Source organism: Aptenodytes forsteri, unplaced genomic scaffold (assembly GCF_000699145.1).
Source record: "Aptenodytes forsteri isolate BGI_AS27 unplaced genomic scaffold, ASM69914v1 Scaffold23, whole genome shotgun sequence".
In the NCBI taxonomy this organism is placed as follows: domain Eukaryota; kingdom Metazoa; phylum Chordata; class Aves; order Sphenisciformes; family Spheniscidae; genus Aptenodytes; species Aptenodytes forsteri.
The window spans coordinates 1,254,153-1,272,148 of record NW_008796043.1 but is presented as its reverse complement, the minus strand read 5'-3'; the positions used below and the strand labels follow the sequence as shown (position 1 = coordinate 1,272,148).

General features: G+C 41.1%; 1 protein-coding gene across 18 annotated transcripts in view; it reads left to right on the top strand.

Moving 5' to 3' along the window:
- DTNA (dystrobrevin alpha) overlaps positions 1-17,996 on the top strand; it is a 222,374-nt gene that overhangs the window by 155,656 nt on the left and 48,722 nt on the right. For all 18 annotated transcript variants that reach the window (XM_009285603.2, XM_009285618.2, XM_009285614.2 and 15 more), the window contains 5 exons: positions 4,120-4,205; positions 5,777-5,931; positions 10,351-10,456; positions 12,956-13,122; positions 15,585-15,709. In XM_009285603.2, the coding sequence (XP_009283878.1) occupies positions 4,120-4,205; positions 5,777-5,931; positions 10,351-10,456; positions 12,956-13,122; positions 15,585-15,709 (639 nt within the window). The remainder of the gene's footprint in view (positions 1-4,119; positions 4,206-5,776; positions 5,932-10,350; positions 10,457-12,955; positions 13,123-15,584; positions 15,710-17,996) is intronic.

Genomic DNA, 17,996 nt, shown 5'->3' with positions numbered 1-17,996 from the left:
GGGGCTTGACTTCTACAAAGAAAAGAGGAAATGTTCATGCCTTTGTTTAATCAAATGCACATTTAAATCATACCAAGTTCAATACATAAAGATGTTCAGAATCTGTTTTGGAAGTATAACTTCTTGCTCATCCATCTATTCAGATCTGTAAAGTGTTTAATACCCTCTCTTCTCCACCTTCAGTAGTCACTGGAAGCCATACAGGCCAGCTAGCTTTTACGAAGGAAGTCCAGCGAAAAAAAAGCATTTCAGAGATTTGGTCATTATGCATTTTGCTCTCCTAAATGAAAGAATTTTGCTTGATTCCAGTAAAATTTCCTCTCCAAAACCTGTTTGTGTAAATGGGAATTTGTAATTATAGCCTCTGACATTTCAGAATCGGCTGCCCTGATTAAGGTGGGCAGCAGGAGGCCCACAAGCAACTGAAGAAATTTTGTTACTTTTGGAAAAGATAAATTAAAGCGTTGGGGGAGCACCACTTCATACCTAGTTAATGAGAAAAATCATATTTTCTCAATGTCCATTTCATGGGACACATTTGCTATTTCTAAAGACGTGATGTTATTTATAGCTTTCCCCACCATATGGCTGTCTCAGGATGAGTATTGCTGGAGATCCTGACAAATGTCAGTGTCATCCATTTGGTACCGCTCTCCTTGCTGACCCGAAAGGCAAATTCAGGCCCTGGAGCTGGACTTATCCTTGTATGGTGTGTGGATTTTATCAGGCAGTCTGTGGGGCTTCCTTGCTCTGGGGAGAGGCTGTCTTTCTCTGCAGCCACACATTTGAAGAGGAAACCTTCTGCTCTGCTCTGGTGTCTAAAAGCATGTATTATTTTTTGCCCTTTTTTCCCCAAGCAGCAGGAGATAACCTTAAGCCCTGGCCATCATTCCCTTTCCTAAGTACTCCATCCTGTGTTGTGGCTAAGTGCATATCAGCTTCAAGGTTTGCCTTTGCCATCGTTTATGGTATTTTTCTGTAGGGATCTGAAGAGTAACCTCAGTAGGAGAGGTGCTATATAAAATCAAAATATTTTCTGTCCTCTCCTATTTCCACTAGTAAAATTTATATGTCTTTGCATTAGCCAGCCTAAAGCTTCTTTCAGGGAGCACCGACTTCAACAGAGATCTTCATGTTGCTGTGAGCCGCTGCTTCAGCGTTTGCTTTTATGCCGCAAACACTGAGAGGCCCCAGTGCTGCCAGTCAAGGGCATCTGTGGTGCTTAGACTTAGCTTAGGGCACTTCTGGATCCAAATTATATTGGCAAGTCTTAGACCCCATTTTCCTGTCCGTTCATCAGTCATAGGTATTTATATATGCATGTGAGTATATGGATGCACACACATACGCACACACGTATATATTTGGAGGGCAAATTGAATTTATACTGGCTCTAGTGATGCTTTTATGAATACAAATGACTGATACAAAATACAGTGTCAAAACTAATCAACTCAAACTGAGAGACTGAAGAGAGAAATGAAAGCTTTTCTTTTTCTGTTCCTCTGTTCCATAACTGTTTGAGTATGGGAAAAGCTGATGGCTCTGGGGTGGAAAGCTGAAGGCAAGTTGATATGTGTCTGCCATTCAAGAGTGTAATCCTGTTAGTAAATGTAGCTAAACCTACTGGGAAAAATAATCTAAATCTGAAGCACTTCCACATGGGCTTTATTTTTCCCTCTAATTCTTCCATTGCTTCTTAATAATGCCATTGCTTCTACTTAGCATTTATTTTTCTTAAGTGTAACAACTCTTTTAAAGGCAGATGAAAACCTCATGATGAAACAGTGCAGAAAAAAAAAATTCCCAAAGGTCTAAAGGGTAGCACGCACAAAAAGAATACAAAATGGACAAATTCTCAGCCATAGCTGCAGCAGTGCTAGATCCTGGTTTACACAAATTAGAATCCAGCCAACAAAGGATGGAAATACAGAAGACTGGAAATTCCTATAGTGTGATTTTAATCTTAGGAAGCTATTCAAAGAGAACGCAATGCCATGAGAAAGAAAATGTGCATGAAAGCCAAGCATTATAAACATAGTAAAGATTTATTTCTTAAATACTGAAATAGTTAGGTTTTTTGTTTACATCTCTGGTTGATTTTCTGACAAAAAGCAGAATTTTAAATGCATGTAAAGAATATTTAGAGTTAATATTTAGTGGGTTACACATGGGTTACATTGAGCTAGAACTAAATCCAATTCACCAAACTGTATAGGTTATCAGCTAGCCAAGCTTAGAAAACTGACTCATTTTGTAAAGTCTGAGTGACTTAGTAATGAACATAGCAGTGAAGCATGTAGCATGCTTTAATGTACTGATATGAGTATGCCATTCATGTCTACTACATATGTATATGTTACTGTATAAGTCTGGCTTGAGGTGGGCAGAGAGAGAGACACGGTCACAGGCTCTGTGTCTTTCCAGAATCAGTTTATCTTTTAGTTCTGATCAGACACAATTTTCTTCATTAAAACTGCGAGTGACAATCAACAGACTAATTTCATAAATATTGATGGAGAGCTCAATTTCTATATATTGCTATTGCCAGTGCAGTTAGACTATCTTATGTAAGAGATAATTCTATATATTTTAACAGGAAATCCCATATAAGCATAATGTTCCTTGATGGAGTAAAGACTGAAGGTCACAGAACCTCCATTTTCAAAAAATGACACAAAACTTTGTTATCTGGTCCCATCGTTAGCCCTATCAGTAGAATTTAGAAAGAGACATGGGTGCCATTTTGCTAAGCTCACAAGTATTGGCTGACTGTCTCTTTTTTTAAAGCATGATGACAACATGTTCTCACTGATGTCATTAAACAGACATGTGGGAAGATATTAAGTAATGCTAAGGACTTTGGATGACAGAAAAAAGTTGCTCCAGTGCAACTGTGGACTCTGACTGCCTTATGGTAAGACTCAGAGAATTTCAAGAAAAGACACACGTTTCAATATTTGGATGCCCAAAAAATGAACATTAAAAAGGAGATGAACTTAAGAGGGCATGCTCATTCTCATCTTTGGAAAGGGACTGAACATTACAGCATCTTTGTTCTGCCATTCCTGTGAACACTCTCAACTTAGTTTTGCCTAAACTGGGGGGATAGGTCTTTTAGGAGTTGAGAGTGCCTTGCAGTGTGTGAAGTCATGTATTACTCATGCAGCTCAAATATACCAAGGTTTCTATAATGGCAGGTAATCATTGGGCACCATCATGACTGTGGAGGGAGAATGAGGATAGCAAGAAGAGCAATAAAATTAAGGCACTGCATGCTTCAAAGACAGTTGAAGGAAGAGTTGGCAACGTGCTAAAGGTGAACACAGCAACCTGAGAGTGCAGTGTATGGTCTGATCCTTCCAGGAGAAAAAAAAGTCTTTTATTTTTACCTGAAAGTGACTGGATTTACAGAAAAATATGTCTTTTTGCCCCTATGGCATAGACCTGTGTGCATTTGGGATTTAACAGCATTATTCATTTTAAGTTGAAAACAGAGAGCCAGACATAGCCTCAACTTGAACAAACCAGGGACAAGACTGTTCTACATATGACAACAAATGTCCTTTGCTCATTCTCGATGCAGGTTTATTCCCCATATTTCAGCAAAGTCCTTCTTAAAGGTTCATGGGAGTCAGGTGTATCATTTAAAAGGCAATTGTCAGGACTTACTAACAGGTACAATACGCAGCTTGTGCAATCGTGTGGTCCTTTTCAGCTTTTTCACTTTTGTTCTCAGTGTTGATTTTTGCACTTATTTGCAATCTTCTAGGGACAGAAGATACAGAGTGCACTTAGGACAGGGAGGCCATGAGTGTGACAGGTGCCTTCCAGTGCTACTGTAGTACAAACAGGAGTAATAATCATCACCTTAATGTATAATGAGATAAACAGTTTCATACTGAGATTTACATACATAATAAATCTGTTCTGAGATCTTTACAGAACAATGTACTGATGTGTGTTCCCACAAAACAAACTTTGATTTTAAAATTCAATTATTTCTTCATATGTGAATCCACATACAGTGTGCATTACAATATGTCATGTCAATGATATACATTTTAAATGGAAGGAAGTCCATATTATAAAATATGTCTACTTTCTACTTTTGAACAGGGAAGGGCATGGTAAAATTTCCGTTTTTGCTGTCAAAATGGCCTTGGCAACTCTTTGTGGAGGAAAGATCATGGACAAATTAAGATGTAAGTCTTCTGGGTGACCTTTTTTACCTGTTAATCATTGTTGTACTTTGAGAGATAACAGTACAGGTATGAAAAGAAGGAATTAGGATAAATTATAGTTTCATGGCTGGGTTTGGGATTTGCACTATATACACCTCCAAGTAATTCCCACTGAATGTTTGACTGAACTTCACACCAGACTTCATATTTTTGAAGCGAAATTGCATATATTGAGGCTCTGATTGGTGGCCTTTTTTTTTTTCCTTTGGGATGATGGAATTCAGAGCACAGGTAGGTGCCTCAAATGTTCAGCATCATGAAGCACCATTTAACGATTTCTTCAGACTTTTTTTTAATAACATCTCTCTCATTTCACACTTAGAAGTACAATATATTTATGCACTATTTATATTTCTTCCCTTAGGGCACATACTAATTCCATCTCTTTTGGAAAATAGATTCTCATTTCACAGCATTTATTCCCAGTTCCCCAGTAGCCAAGGCATAGTTTACTCGCAGCTGCAATGAAAGATTTTCTATTTAGTGCTACGATAGCTGTAGCTCAAGTCCAAAACACCATTTTCCAGACTTTTTGACCAAAGGATTAATGTCAGCCTTCAGTTTCCTCTGAGCCTTCTACCACAGCCAAAGAAAATTGAGTTTACAAACTGTTGCTGTTTAGATAGACAAGTGGAAGTCCCAGGTGCTAATTTACTCTTCCAGATTTGGTGCCATTTTTTAATATATTATTTCTATGTAGAAACTCAAATGTAGACTGAACTTATATACATTTTAAATTGAACACTGTTATAAGTTGAACACTGTTTGTTCCTTAGGCTGCTTTAAGAATACGGAGCAGGGTCCATCCAGTGGAAGGCTGGAGTACGATCCTGATTTTTCGGGTCAGCAGCCCAGGGTCCTGTTGTCAGAAAATCCCTTCAACGTTCCTGGAAATGAAGCAGCTGACATGACAGTCTGAAAAACGATAAATGTTCCTTAGTCTGTGATCCCCTGCTAAGCTTAGGATACTTCTAAACAAGGGGAAAAGTAAAGGCTGAGAAACATGCATCTCTGGAGAAATAAAACTTTGCAATATTTTTATACATGAACAAAAAAGCAAAAAGGGGAGAAGAGTCAAAAGTAATGCATTTGAAAGACCTTCAGTGCTTTGTGTGTCCAAAACAATAATAACTGACTTAATGAACTCATTGTCAAGATTTATATTCGACATGGTAAGCTGGCAGTAGGCAAAAAGCTGATGTTGCGTATCTTGTCAAATTAGATCCTTCTTATCTGATTAAATTACTGCCTCATGCCATGCATCAGACTTCGCTTCAAAAAATGACCACACACAATGAAAAAGAAGCAGGAATTTTTTAATATCAAAATCAGCTACTTTTTATATGTAAATCATTCTCTTTGTTTTCCAGTGAGTGGGATTATAATTAAAGATGCATTAATAGTGGATGTTTCCATAAGCAGAACATGTTGCTTAGTACTCCTTAGTTCAGATCAGATGATACTGAATTAAGAGCAAATCTGTAGCTCACACTGAAGTTGCTGTGTCCTTTTCTTGTCTTTTCCCCCCTCAGATATTTTCTCAATGATTTCCGACTCCAGTGGAGTGATGGTTTATGGCAGATACGACATGTTTCTGCGGGAGGTTCTCAAGCTGCCCACGGCTGTTTTCGAAGGGCCTTCATTTGGTTATACTGAGCAATCGGCAAAATCCTGTTTCTCGCAACAGGTAAATGAAGAGTGAGCATCCTAGACATAGGATCTCCATCAGCCCTCTGAGCAGGCCAAGACTTTCTTCCTTTCTTACACATATGTGCATATTCACCCAGGAAACGCATGGCTGGGTGGAGGGGAGGTCCACTTTGCTAATTTCTGGCATGTAGGTTAGGTGCCTTCAATAGGAAGCTAATCTCTATAGGTTCCCCATATAACCATGGAGGAGAGAGAGAGGCTTAGTCAAAAAGTGATTTGGAGCAGGATCTTAACTTACATATTCCTAAATTAGGGAGCCTGAGGAGGCTAACTTCGTAATTTAAGCACCTAAGTTAGATACTTACATTTAGGTGATATAAATACCCCAAGACATGCAATCCTCCACTCCAGTTAGTTGTTGTTGCTATAAGCATATATGAGACTTTAACTTCTCCATACAAAGCTCAACTCCCACTGAAAAGACAAACCATGTTTTCCAAGTGATGGTGTACACACATGAGAAGTTTACGAGTGAGTAGAAAATTGCCTTAAACGTTTATTGAAAATGGGAGTCAGTACGTATTAGAAAATCCCTCGTCTCTTACAGATAGCATCGGTGAGGTAGGGTCAGGAAAGCAATTAATTTATCCTGAAGAAAATACAAGATTTTTCCGCAGCTTACCAGACTGTAGGTGCACTGAGTACAGTGCGCTGGCTGCGGCTAATACCTAGCATTTCAAAAGATCCCATAATCGGGGCTGGTTGTCCACTTCTCCAATGGAGAAGGAGAGAATTCCCCTGGCTCTTGCCACACATCACACTATATAATTCCATAAATATAAAGTAAAGGAAGATGCTGAAACTGGGAAAATGGTAGAAATAAAGTGGTATTTTCCTTCTCTTTATCCTTCCATTTGCTAACTGAATACTGTTGAACAAATAAGTTGAATGGAGCAGGAATAGCGTCATTTTCATGCAAAATAGAGTCTCATTTTTTGTTTTCCCTCAGTTTCATCTCTAATCAATAGGCACTCCAGTCAACTGAAAGGCATTGTTGAAATTCATTTATTGAATCATGTCCCAAATCGTTTTAAATGGTAATGTTTGCATATGTGAAACTAGTCTTGTTTCACAGCGGGAGACTTAAGACAGCACTTCATCTTATGTTGAAGAATTTACATAGTGAAGTGACTTTTGGTAGTTTTATGTTAAAATAATGAAAGAGCGCTCCTGCATGGCAACGGGGCATTCAAGCTTTGCATGTTGGACATGGTATTATTAAAGATGAAAAAAGCAATTTCTTTTCTTGAAAAAATGTCATTCAGGCCTCATTTTCTATCTAAGCAGCCATCAGAAATGGCACTTTCATTGACATTGCATCCAAATGAGTGGAACAGATGCACTAAGGTACCTTACCTCACAATCTCCACTTAAAGCTAACGAGAGTTAGGTCTCCGACTGATGTGGGTACACAGCAGATTTACAAAGCTGCTGTTTTGCATCTGCAGGCAGCCAAGTGCTCTTGTAAATCTAGTCTAATATTTCACTTAAATTCACTTTATGTAATTCTCATTACGTCTTCATTAGGGATGAACCAGAGTTTTGAAATGAGACTCAAAACAACATATCCCTATGACACCATGATAAATGATACTCACAGTCTTAGTCACACTCTGGGTCATTCTTTCACTCTCTCATATTGCACTTAGTGTTATCAAAAGTTGATACCTTCGGATAAGTTTGGCACTCTCTCTGTTGTTCTCAGTATGGATCACTCTTGCTTACCAGAAGCCTTTCACCCTCCTGATACATAGATTCCTCAATTTCAGGGAAAGAAAAAATTCTGGGAATGATCTTCTGCTCACGGTGTCAAATCCATTTCGGTTTGCATCGGAAAGGATTCTTCCTATTGCAGAAATGTCTTATTATTCCCCATTGTACTGGTTTACGTCATCAAACCATGTATTTTCCTCCATCTGTGAACCACTGCTAGATTGAATGGCTATTCAAAATAGAAACAACAGTGTTTCCTCATCAGCAAATTTATGGAACAGAAATGCCGAGCAAGTGACTTGGTGTTTCAGAATACAAATCCGTGGCTCAAAAAGGAGTTTTATCGCCACCACTTTCCCCCATAGGTAGGATTAATGTAGTGTTACACTGTGTTTGTATTAAAAAATGTTGTTGTTATTATGAAAAACACTTTTTATTTCTCTTTTTTTATTCCAAACTAAAAAGATAGATACTAACTTCATTTTCTTAGCACTTGGCTAAGTGTTATTCCACAAACCTAGACTCCATCTGCATGTAGCATATATTTAGAAAACAGCTTTCAGTTTCAACTTTCCCAGCAGCTGAAAAAAACCGGCAGGAGGAAAATACGCCTTTTAAAGTGTATGGAAATTGCTCTGCTGGTGTCCTTTTAAGGGACACTGCTCTCTGTAATCCATAAAATCAGTGACCACCAGAGAAGTTCGGCCATAAAGCTGTCAGTGAAGCTAAGTTGCTTTATTTGGTGCAAATCAGGTTTTAAATTATAGCTGCATTCAAAAGCCTATTCCATTGTGGAAGAGCTGTTCTTGTCTCCCCGTCTATTTGCTTGTTTAGACGGGTTGTGTGTTTGCTGCCAACTTATCTGCCTTCAAGAGCAGAGGGAAGGCTTAAGGCTACTCAGCTCTGCAGTATGGAGCATTGGAGGACCCTTCTTTTCCTAGACTTAGTTCTGCCTTTTCTCCTCCTGTTCGCAGTTCTGCTGCAGACAGGACAGACATTTGCTGGCAGCATTGGTCAGTAAATCCATGCCAAACATCCGCAGCAGATCTCCAAAAGGAAGATCCTTTTCTGTGAGCTGATGCTTATAGTGTAGGAAGCCCATTTGGGAAGTGGTTATCCACTCTCCATGGGTGGGAAGATCGTTCATACAACAGGCAGGTGGTAGCTGTTTGTTTGGACTTTCATACTGCAGGTATTGTGGGAAAAGGTAGTATCTCAATGAGATTTAAGCTCATATTCTGGCCATTTCTGTTCATTAAAGAATCAAGACCATTTTCACAACTAGCCTGAAGTATTTTCTCTTCTTTTAGGGACAAATACCTTTATATATTTCCCAATATCTTGCAATATTTCAGCCCTGAGACTGTTACAGAGTGAGATGTTTTCCACTGATCGCTGAGTGTATAAGAGAAATAATGATTTTCTTTACGTCTGGTGGCAATTGTATATAAATGCAGCACAGACACTCCATCTGGAAATCTCAGCTCTTAAAAGCACTCCACAACACACAGAGATGATACATGTCACTGCATAGCTGCTATTTTGCTTCCTCATGGGGTAACCACGGTTCTTTAGCAAGTTAAAGCAGTAGCTTATGCAATCAGATATGAAAATTTAGCAATCCCTTTGGATATGGGAATGCTACTTAAATATGTATGTCTATAAATTATATCTGTACACATTCTCAACAGGGCTCAATATTTTTGCATCTTAATTTTATTTTAAAGGAAGGCTCAGGTGCTGATTTCTTAAGGACTCTCTGTCCTTGACCACCCAGTAGCTGTGTACTTTTGTACACACTTATGTAGCCAGTATACTAGATAGGAAAGAGCAAGTATTTATGGCGGCGATATCTCGGGCTGAAATACCACATCTAGGTCTGAAAAAAACCCAAATGAACTAAGATTTGTGCTGACTTTTTCCAGATGCCTAAGAAACTTAAGGCCCTAGATTACATTTTTTAAATCAACAGGGATATTTTAGAGTTTAAATCTCTTTGAAAGATAAAGGGTCATAGGCCTTTAAGTGCTTACAGGTATGGAGGTTTTAGGAACAGTTGCAGTCCCTGAGTGTATGCAAACACAATATCCCACAATCAGAGCTCACCCATAACTAGTTGCCATCACTCAACAGACAAGCGTAGTTTCTTAAATTACAGTAACACAGTTGCCTGTGATGGTCTGTCCTTCCCCTATATTTGTTTTGAAATTATACTCCCTTGTCATTATTTTCTTTCATTTTCTTTTTTGGAGTACCACCAGTCATTCTCTACAGTGGCTTTTCAAGTGAAATTGGTAATACATAGTGATACCCTACATGCACTTGTACTCGTTATGGGGTACTCAAAACACATGAGAACATGAAGAGTTGCGAGTTAAGAGAGAACCTTATTCACAAAGCATCTTCAGGCAATTACTTTAGAAGAGAGTCTTGAAGTGAATGGGAGCTAGGTGTCTCCAACCCAGCCTTGTGAAAAGGACTGCTAGTCATCAGTAGTATACATTGTAACTACTAAAAATAGTCCAGAAAAGCTTTGCTAGTATCATTTGTTCTTTTTGGTAAACCAGGGCTACAAGCAGTGTCTGAAAGTTGTTCCCAAGTGTTTCTGTAAGGACTAGATAAAATCATTTTGATATGTCTAATTACTGATTCTTTGTGCATGTTTGTTTGCTTGTTTGAGCAGAAAAAAGTCACATTAAACACTTTCTTGGATACTCTCATGTCTGATCCCCCGCCACAATGTCTGGTGTGGTTACCACTTCTGCATCGACTGGCAAATGTTGAAAATGGTAAGTAAGAGCTGCTGCCAAAAAACAGTTACAAGAGTAAACTTTTGTGTGATGATTTTCTCACTCTGTAGATGATTTTGTAGGAGCTACTGTACTGGGCTCATTGACTCCATGTGCTATTTTTACAGTCACTGGTAAAATATTTAAAGAATCCTGTTGGCCATTCGGCCAGGAACATGGCTTAATTTTTGCTATGCTCAGGAAATTATCCTGATCGTGTCCTCTCCTCCTGTGCTCTGGATAAGCAAAGAGCGACAGGATTTGATCCATTCACACACTTACATTTGGTAAACTATCAAGGCCATAAATTAGCTATGACATACGGCAGCAGAGAAGGAACAGCTTGGCAGTTTCTGTTCATGCAGTATTCTTGGCAGCAGATGTCCAGTGCAGTGCAAAATACCATCCAAAAGGTCCTTATGAAGGATCTCCTCCTAAGCCTACACTGCCAGACAATATACTCTGAAAAGGAAGTTCCAGATTCGTCCTTATCCTTTGCTTATGTGGAAGATGAGGATTTAACTGTGAGATGCCTCTTTCTCCTCAAGGGTTGTCTTTCCCTGAAATGAGTAGGTCACAGATTTTAAGACGGGAAGGGACCATGGAGATCAACTCATTTGATTATTACACAGTGCGTGTTGCATGTCCCTGGACAGTAACATCTTCCTCAGCCTTCCAACTTCTTGAGCACCCGGGGAAAAGTTCACAGACTCACAGATGTAGTCCTCCAACCAAACCCCTTATATACTGTTTCTGTAGAAGGTGCTGCCACACTGAAAGTGCAGGGGCAGAGCTAGAAAGCTTGTGCATCTCATCTCACTCTGTGCACCACCAAATTGCAGCCCACAAACTCTGCACAGTTCCTCGTGTAGTTCTGGAGGAGTTCCCCAGCTCCAGTGCAGCCTTCTGCTGTCCAGAAGGACCAGCACTGCCAATATTAAATAGAAAAAAACCATGAGACAAGAAATGCCTTTTTACTGTCTTGTTTATCTGGGTGTACTTGTTCCTAAAGCGGCATTTCTTGCTCATGATCGTCAGGAGGCAATGATGCTGACAGTCATTATTCCAACACTTTAAATCTAGAAAAAGGAAGATTTAAAAATAGAGGAAGTTTATAGAAAAATTTTAAAATATTAATTTAGCAAGATAAATAGATTTTTGTAAACAATTTTCCAGCCCAACATTTTGCCTCAGAGGTTGTTGTGTAAGGGGCTTGTTGAATATTCCTGTGTTACTGCTCCCTTGAAGGTTTACCTCTAGCGTAACCAAAGCTTTGGGACACTGCAGGGAAAAAGCAGGGGGGCGGGAGGAAGAAAAGATCATATATACTCATCCTGTTAGGCAATAAAAATATTTATGCCATATTTCCAACAAGAAAATGGGGCTGGTGGAAGGCGAGGTGTGCAGCCATTTTTTGGTGATAAAAGGAGAAGGAGGAAGTTGTATGTGTTCTTGTGCTAAATAAATCCCTCTTCCACTGAAAGGCACCAAGGTGGGTAAGGTGATGTTCCCAAGTCCTTCTTGGCTACAGAGCCACCTATATACCTCACCTTCCTCAAGCTCTTGTCATCCATCCCTGTCCGTCACCAGCTTCGTACTCTTTCCCAGACTAGAGCACTAACCCTTCCTGCTGCGAAATTCTGGCAAGGAATTAAAACCCTGACACGCTCAGCACTGATCCAAATCCTCCCAGACTGAACCTTACGACAGAAGAGCAGAAGGTGTCTGGGAACAAGGAGATGTACAGTACCCCGTGGTAAATTGGGTACATGCTGTAGTGAGGAGAGAGGAACAGAAATAGCACTATTGCCAGGAAGGGGCTTCAGAATGTCGTGATTGGTGCCTTAGCGTGCTCAGTGACTTGAATCCTCATTACTACCTGCTTCTGAGTGGAACGGAGAGCAGGACCACACGGGTCCCTTCAGTGGCCAGCCTTCCAAATCTGGGCATCTAAAGCTAAGTGTTCAACTCCATATATAGGTACCTACATGACGCCAGTTGTACAGATGCGACAGCAGTAATTAAGAGACAACGACATGCCTAAGTACATTTTTATGCTTCCAGTAATCAGACAGCCGAGTTTGACTTTTCCTCTGAGGCGCATCGCTTTAGCTCCTCACAGCACAGCAGAACATTCAGCTTCCCCCAATAATGCAGCTGAAGGGTGCAGGGGATTTTCCCACATATTAATTTCCTCTATCATGTATTCTGTTAGACACTGAACACATTTTTTGCTGCTGCGAGCAGGAGGTGCAGGCGTCAGATCAGAAGCGATGAAGGGTTTGGTGCCCAGTGTAGGAAGCGTTGCCCGTGGCTCAGCACAAGTTGCTGGGCGGCTACTAGAGTTTTCACGGGTCAAAGCTGCAGGCGGCATCCGACACTGCAGATCGCTAGAAACAAAGAAGGGATTCGCCCTTCAGTTTGGGGCTTTGTCCATAAACTTTTGCTGGGGGTTTCTCTGCTTTGGTTTACGGCTCGGCATTTCTCTCTCCTGCGCAGTCTTCCACCCCGTCGAGTGTTCCCCCTGCCACAGCGAGAGCATGATGGGGTTTCGCTACCGCTGTCAGCAGTGTCACAATTACCAGCTCTGTCAGGACTGCTTCTGGAGGGGCCATGCCAGCGGTTCCCACAGCAACCAGCACCAAATGAAAGAGTACACGTCATGGGTAAGGGAAGGCTCGCACCTCGCTGCAGACTGCTTTGCCCTCCAGCTGGCGGAGGAGCCCCCGGCCGCAGCTCCGGGCAGCCATCCGGCACGGGGAGGCCGGGAACCGGGCTGCCGGTTCGGATTGGTGACCCCGTCAGGGAGGCTCCGGCCTTGGGAGCCGTCGGGAGAGCGCAGAGGTGGGAATGGTCTTTTCTGGGTGAGGATCTGGGGCACCCGTGACGGTGCATGCTGCGGGGAGGGCAGCGCAGGAGGGGCTGGCAGCAGGGCGCCAGGCGCACGGCATCTTCTCCCGTTCCCACAGGACTCACGGTAAAATCGTCATTGGCTTGCTCTGTTTGGCTACGTGTAAATGAAATGATGAATACTTAATGCTCGTTCATCAATATTTTCAGTCGAGTGGCTGCAGCATATGCGTAGCATTTGGGATGGTCCTGGCACTGTAGATTTGAGTGTGATCACAGGCTTAGATCCACAGTCGTGTTTACTGTAGAGAAAAACACACTTCAATCTTTTCATTGTTAAACAAAATAATTCAATGCTTTTTCTAAGCTGAAAGAGAAGTATCAACAGCTACATTAACCTTCTCTGAAGGACAACAGACCTGGGGGCTAAGCTCTCCACCGACTGGAGCAAAGCCCCAACAGAAGCCCTTGGTCACGGAGCATCCCAATCCTTCAGGGTTCAAATCCAGAGACCAGCAGAAAAATCCTAACTAATCTCAAATATTACAAAAGTATATCATTAGGAAAAAAAGAAAACTATGCATATAGCAATAACTCACATTTGTACAGCACTTTGTGTTTTTTAACAAAGTTCTGAAGCTTCACACTTCTAAAATGTCTGGTTTTCTGTTGATGGAGCAGGCAAGGGTTAAATTTGACGTGGTTTGCTCTGTATGCCAGTCACACAGCCCTGCATCCCAGCCGATCTGGGTCTGTAATTGTTTTTGTGGGTCCTAATTGCTGCTTGTTGCATAGACACGAATGGCTTGAGTTTAGCCTCTGAACAGGAGAGTGCCCACCTCCATTCCTAACAGCAATTTATGCTATAAAACCATTTTTTGCTGTAGCCAGGGAGCTGTAATTAAAGGTAGGAAGTAATTGGAAAACTTAAGATTCCTGCTCAGCAGAAGACAAAGACGTGACTACATGCCTAGTGGTTTCAAATGTTTCCTTGTCAGAAACAAATGTTTTGCTTCATGTTTGAAATTGCCTTTCTGTAGCATTCATTAGCATTTGTTCAAACCTGGTTAGCATTCTCCATAATGCATCTGTATCGAGCTCCACGTGCAGATTAAAGGTGTTCATGGGTGCAGTGGAACTCAACTGTTCTCAATTCAGAGTGAAATCGTATTTATAATGAAAGAGAATAAGCCTGAACTTTACATATTTAGGTTGGATTTCTGTAATAGAAATATTTAGTTATTACCTTGATTACAGTCATAAGTCGATGCAGGATGTGTGTGCAGAAATACAGTACCGCTCCTGTTAAGTTCCAAAAAGATTTTTAAATTTCAGCATGTAGAGCTGTGTTTTGGGGGGAGGAGTCAGTGTAAGGATCACTACCCCTGTTTTACCGGCAGAGGAGCTGAATCACAGAGAGGTGGGTTGGATTCCCTGAGAATCTCTCACACAGCCTAAAAGACACCTTAGATCTCTGAGCCCTTCCTTAGAAAAGTGTTCAACTGCAAAGAGTGTCCAAATAAAACTAGAAAGCAGAAAATACTGGTTGGTTTTTTTTTTTAGTCTCGCTGATGGGATTTCAGGGTGAAAAGCATGCTTCTTGCGCAGAGCCTCCCCATCTTTTGGTGACAGTGATAGTACATCAGCCTCTTCTGGTGCGCTGCCGGCATGGTGGGGCAATTCCTGCCATGCACATGTCTCAAATTTCCCGTTCCCCGGTGTGGCAGGGGGTGCAGCGGCCACGGGAGGTGGAAGAGGAGCTTTATAACAGCAGCTCAAAGGTACAGGGTGCTGGAGCTGAGGAGGGAAATACTAGCGAGGAGAAAGAATATAGCAGCCTTGTGCCTGGCCTACAACTAGGAAGGAAACGGTGTCCCGTACAGTGTATCTATATGGACAGGCATGCATAGATTTGTTCTGCTTGCACTCCCAAGATGGTGAGGCATGAGCCAGCTCCAGTCCAGGTGACACTAACTTTGTACTGTCCTTCATTCAATACTACCTGAGTGCAGCATTGCAAAGAAGCCATGGCAACTGATCTGTCCATATAGATATACCCCCCGAGCCTACTCTAAAGGTCCCCGAAGGTAAGAGTAATCTTTCCTCCGAACTCAGCAGTCTTTGCCTTACCAGACTCTTGGGGTAGGAGGGAGGCAAGGGGGATGTCAGTCGATAGGTATGTAAGCCGTAGAGCTTCCTGTTGTTTTGTGCTTCCTATAGCAGAAACAGTATGCACCTTACTTGTCCAGATTACCTCTACCTTCCTTGTTCCTCCCAGAAATCACCTGCTAAGAAGCTAACTAATGCACTTAGCAAGTCTTTAAGCTGTGCTTCCAGCCGTGAACCTTTGCACCCAATGTTCCCTGACCAGCCTGAAAAACCTCTAAACCTGGCTCATATTGTGTAAGTATCTGTGTGCTGTAGAGAAAGTAAGCTTTGTCGTAGGAGTTGCTTACACCGAGTGTAGATGCTGTAGCTTTGAACAAAACGTGAGGCTGCTGTGGCGTACCAAGCTCAATGCATCAAGTGCAAATTTGCTGATAGGGGTATTTAATATAAAAATGTTCTTCTGGTGTGACTTCACTTGGAAAGTCAGTGGGATACGTACATATAACCAAATACTGGGACACGATGTTGGTATGTCCCCATTCTCCTCAAGAGATATCCATGCAATTTCATAGTTTCAGCACTTTGGGATGTATTCATGCCGAGAACATTAGTTTTGTCATCTAGAGACTCTCAACTTCAGTCTCTCACAGGTATGTCTTGACATGAGGGACCAGAGAAAAGTGAAGTCTGACCAATTTTGTTGAAATCAGTGTCAGAGTTCTCGCTGACTTTAATGGAGCTGTGGCTTCACCCAGCCCTGAAGAGTCTGCATAAGAAGTCACTTATTCAATCGCCAAGTCACTTGAAGAGAGTCTATTATCTTTACATTTTGATATTTTGGGAAAGCAAAATTTTTTTTTTGGTATAGTAGTTTATGTCACTACTTTTTCTGTGCAGGAGTCAAGAAACACAAAGCAGAGAGAAAGTGTATTTGCAGGGTGGAGAAATTATCACTTTGGATTTTTTTTTTCTAAAGTTTGTCCACCAGTTCCACCGTCCATAGTGGCAGGTTGTTGCGTTTTTTCTTTTTTTTATTTGTGTTTTACCTTTCTTTCCTGGGTCCTTCAAAAAAAAAAAAAGTTAAATTTTCCATAGAATTCAGGAGAAATCAAGACATGGTTTGGAAGAAAGTTACAAAGAAATTAACTTGGAAAAATTATTCCAGAAATGCTGTCTTTAAAGTATTTCTCTTACTCTGACATATTTCTTAAGAAAATAGCTTGCTTAACCGTCTTCCCAGGGGCCCTGACTGAAGCATTTCAGGCAGCAGCCATTAAAATTGTATTTGCATGCTGCATATCTGTGTTACTGGCTGCTGGAACTATTCTGGTCTGTAATTATTATACATACTTACTTTTGTCAGTACTGAATGTTTTGTACGTAGCATCTTTAAGGGCAAGTGCACATCGGCCATTGTGGGCCGTGCGACACCTGGAAAGTTCACCTAACCTACCTGACATTTTAAGGATAAATCATGCTGATGGTCCTCCTCGTGTGGTTATAGCAGAACTTTTTCGAGGCGTAAAAGAGTGCTCTGCTCTTCAGACACAAGGCACCTCTGACAGATACGTAGTGCCAAATCCCTGTTACACAACTGTCAGTTAAAACCCCTGCACCTCTTTATGGAGGTGTAATTGGAGGATGTTGTTCTTTGGAAGAAATCATCCGGAGCTGGATCTGCTGAGCTACCCCACTGCTGTGCGTGGTATAAAAGCCTGGCTCTGCTGGCAAGTTAGTGATAATTTCACAGGGCAGATTTTGGCCATCTTTTAGAGAAATGGAAAGAGACAGGGAGCATGAAACTGAAAGAGAAGCCTCTCTTCCCTGTTGGCTGGAGGCCCTCGAAGGCCTGGGGGTATCTCAGAAGATAACGAGAAGTAAAAACTGGGCTACTGTGAATGGATTAAATGCATTTAGGCAAGGCAAGGGGAAGGTACCATAATTGAGTAGGATCTGTTCCAAATCTTTGCTGTGAAATTAACACCTTCCCTTCTTCCTAACTATACAGACATAATTTAGAGTGATTGGATGTGAGAACAAACCACCATCTATTTTGCTTTATGATAGAGTTTCTCTTTCGTCATAGACTGAAGGCGATATATATTGGCTTGGCAATATATATTGGCTATAATGATACATGAGTGAAAAACCTGTAAGTTGTGGAGGTAGCATGATCTACAGCATAATTCATATAAATTAACTGAGGGGAGAGATATGCTACAGTACCTCACTGAGAATATCTTCTCGCTGATGTGATTTTTATTTTTAAACATAATGGGAGTTGAGAGAAACAGCTCTGGGCAGGAATCCAGGCAAAAAAGGGTTTATATGTGCATTAAATGGAAGAATTTTGGCAACAAAACAGTATCCTTTTCTTAGCTTCTAGCTTCAATGGGGACAAGTACTCTCTGCATTACTATACAGCCTTTCCTTTTCATCGTTATTCCACTTTTGAGTGGTACCAGACAGAAAGACTGCATGGGTTTTTTGTTTTACTGGTGCCACACAAAATTTTCAATTAGGCAAGAAACACATCTAAGGCTCATCTAGAGGAGTAGTTATCAAGGTGTCATTAACCTGA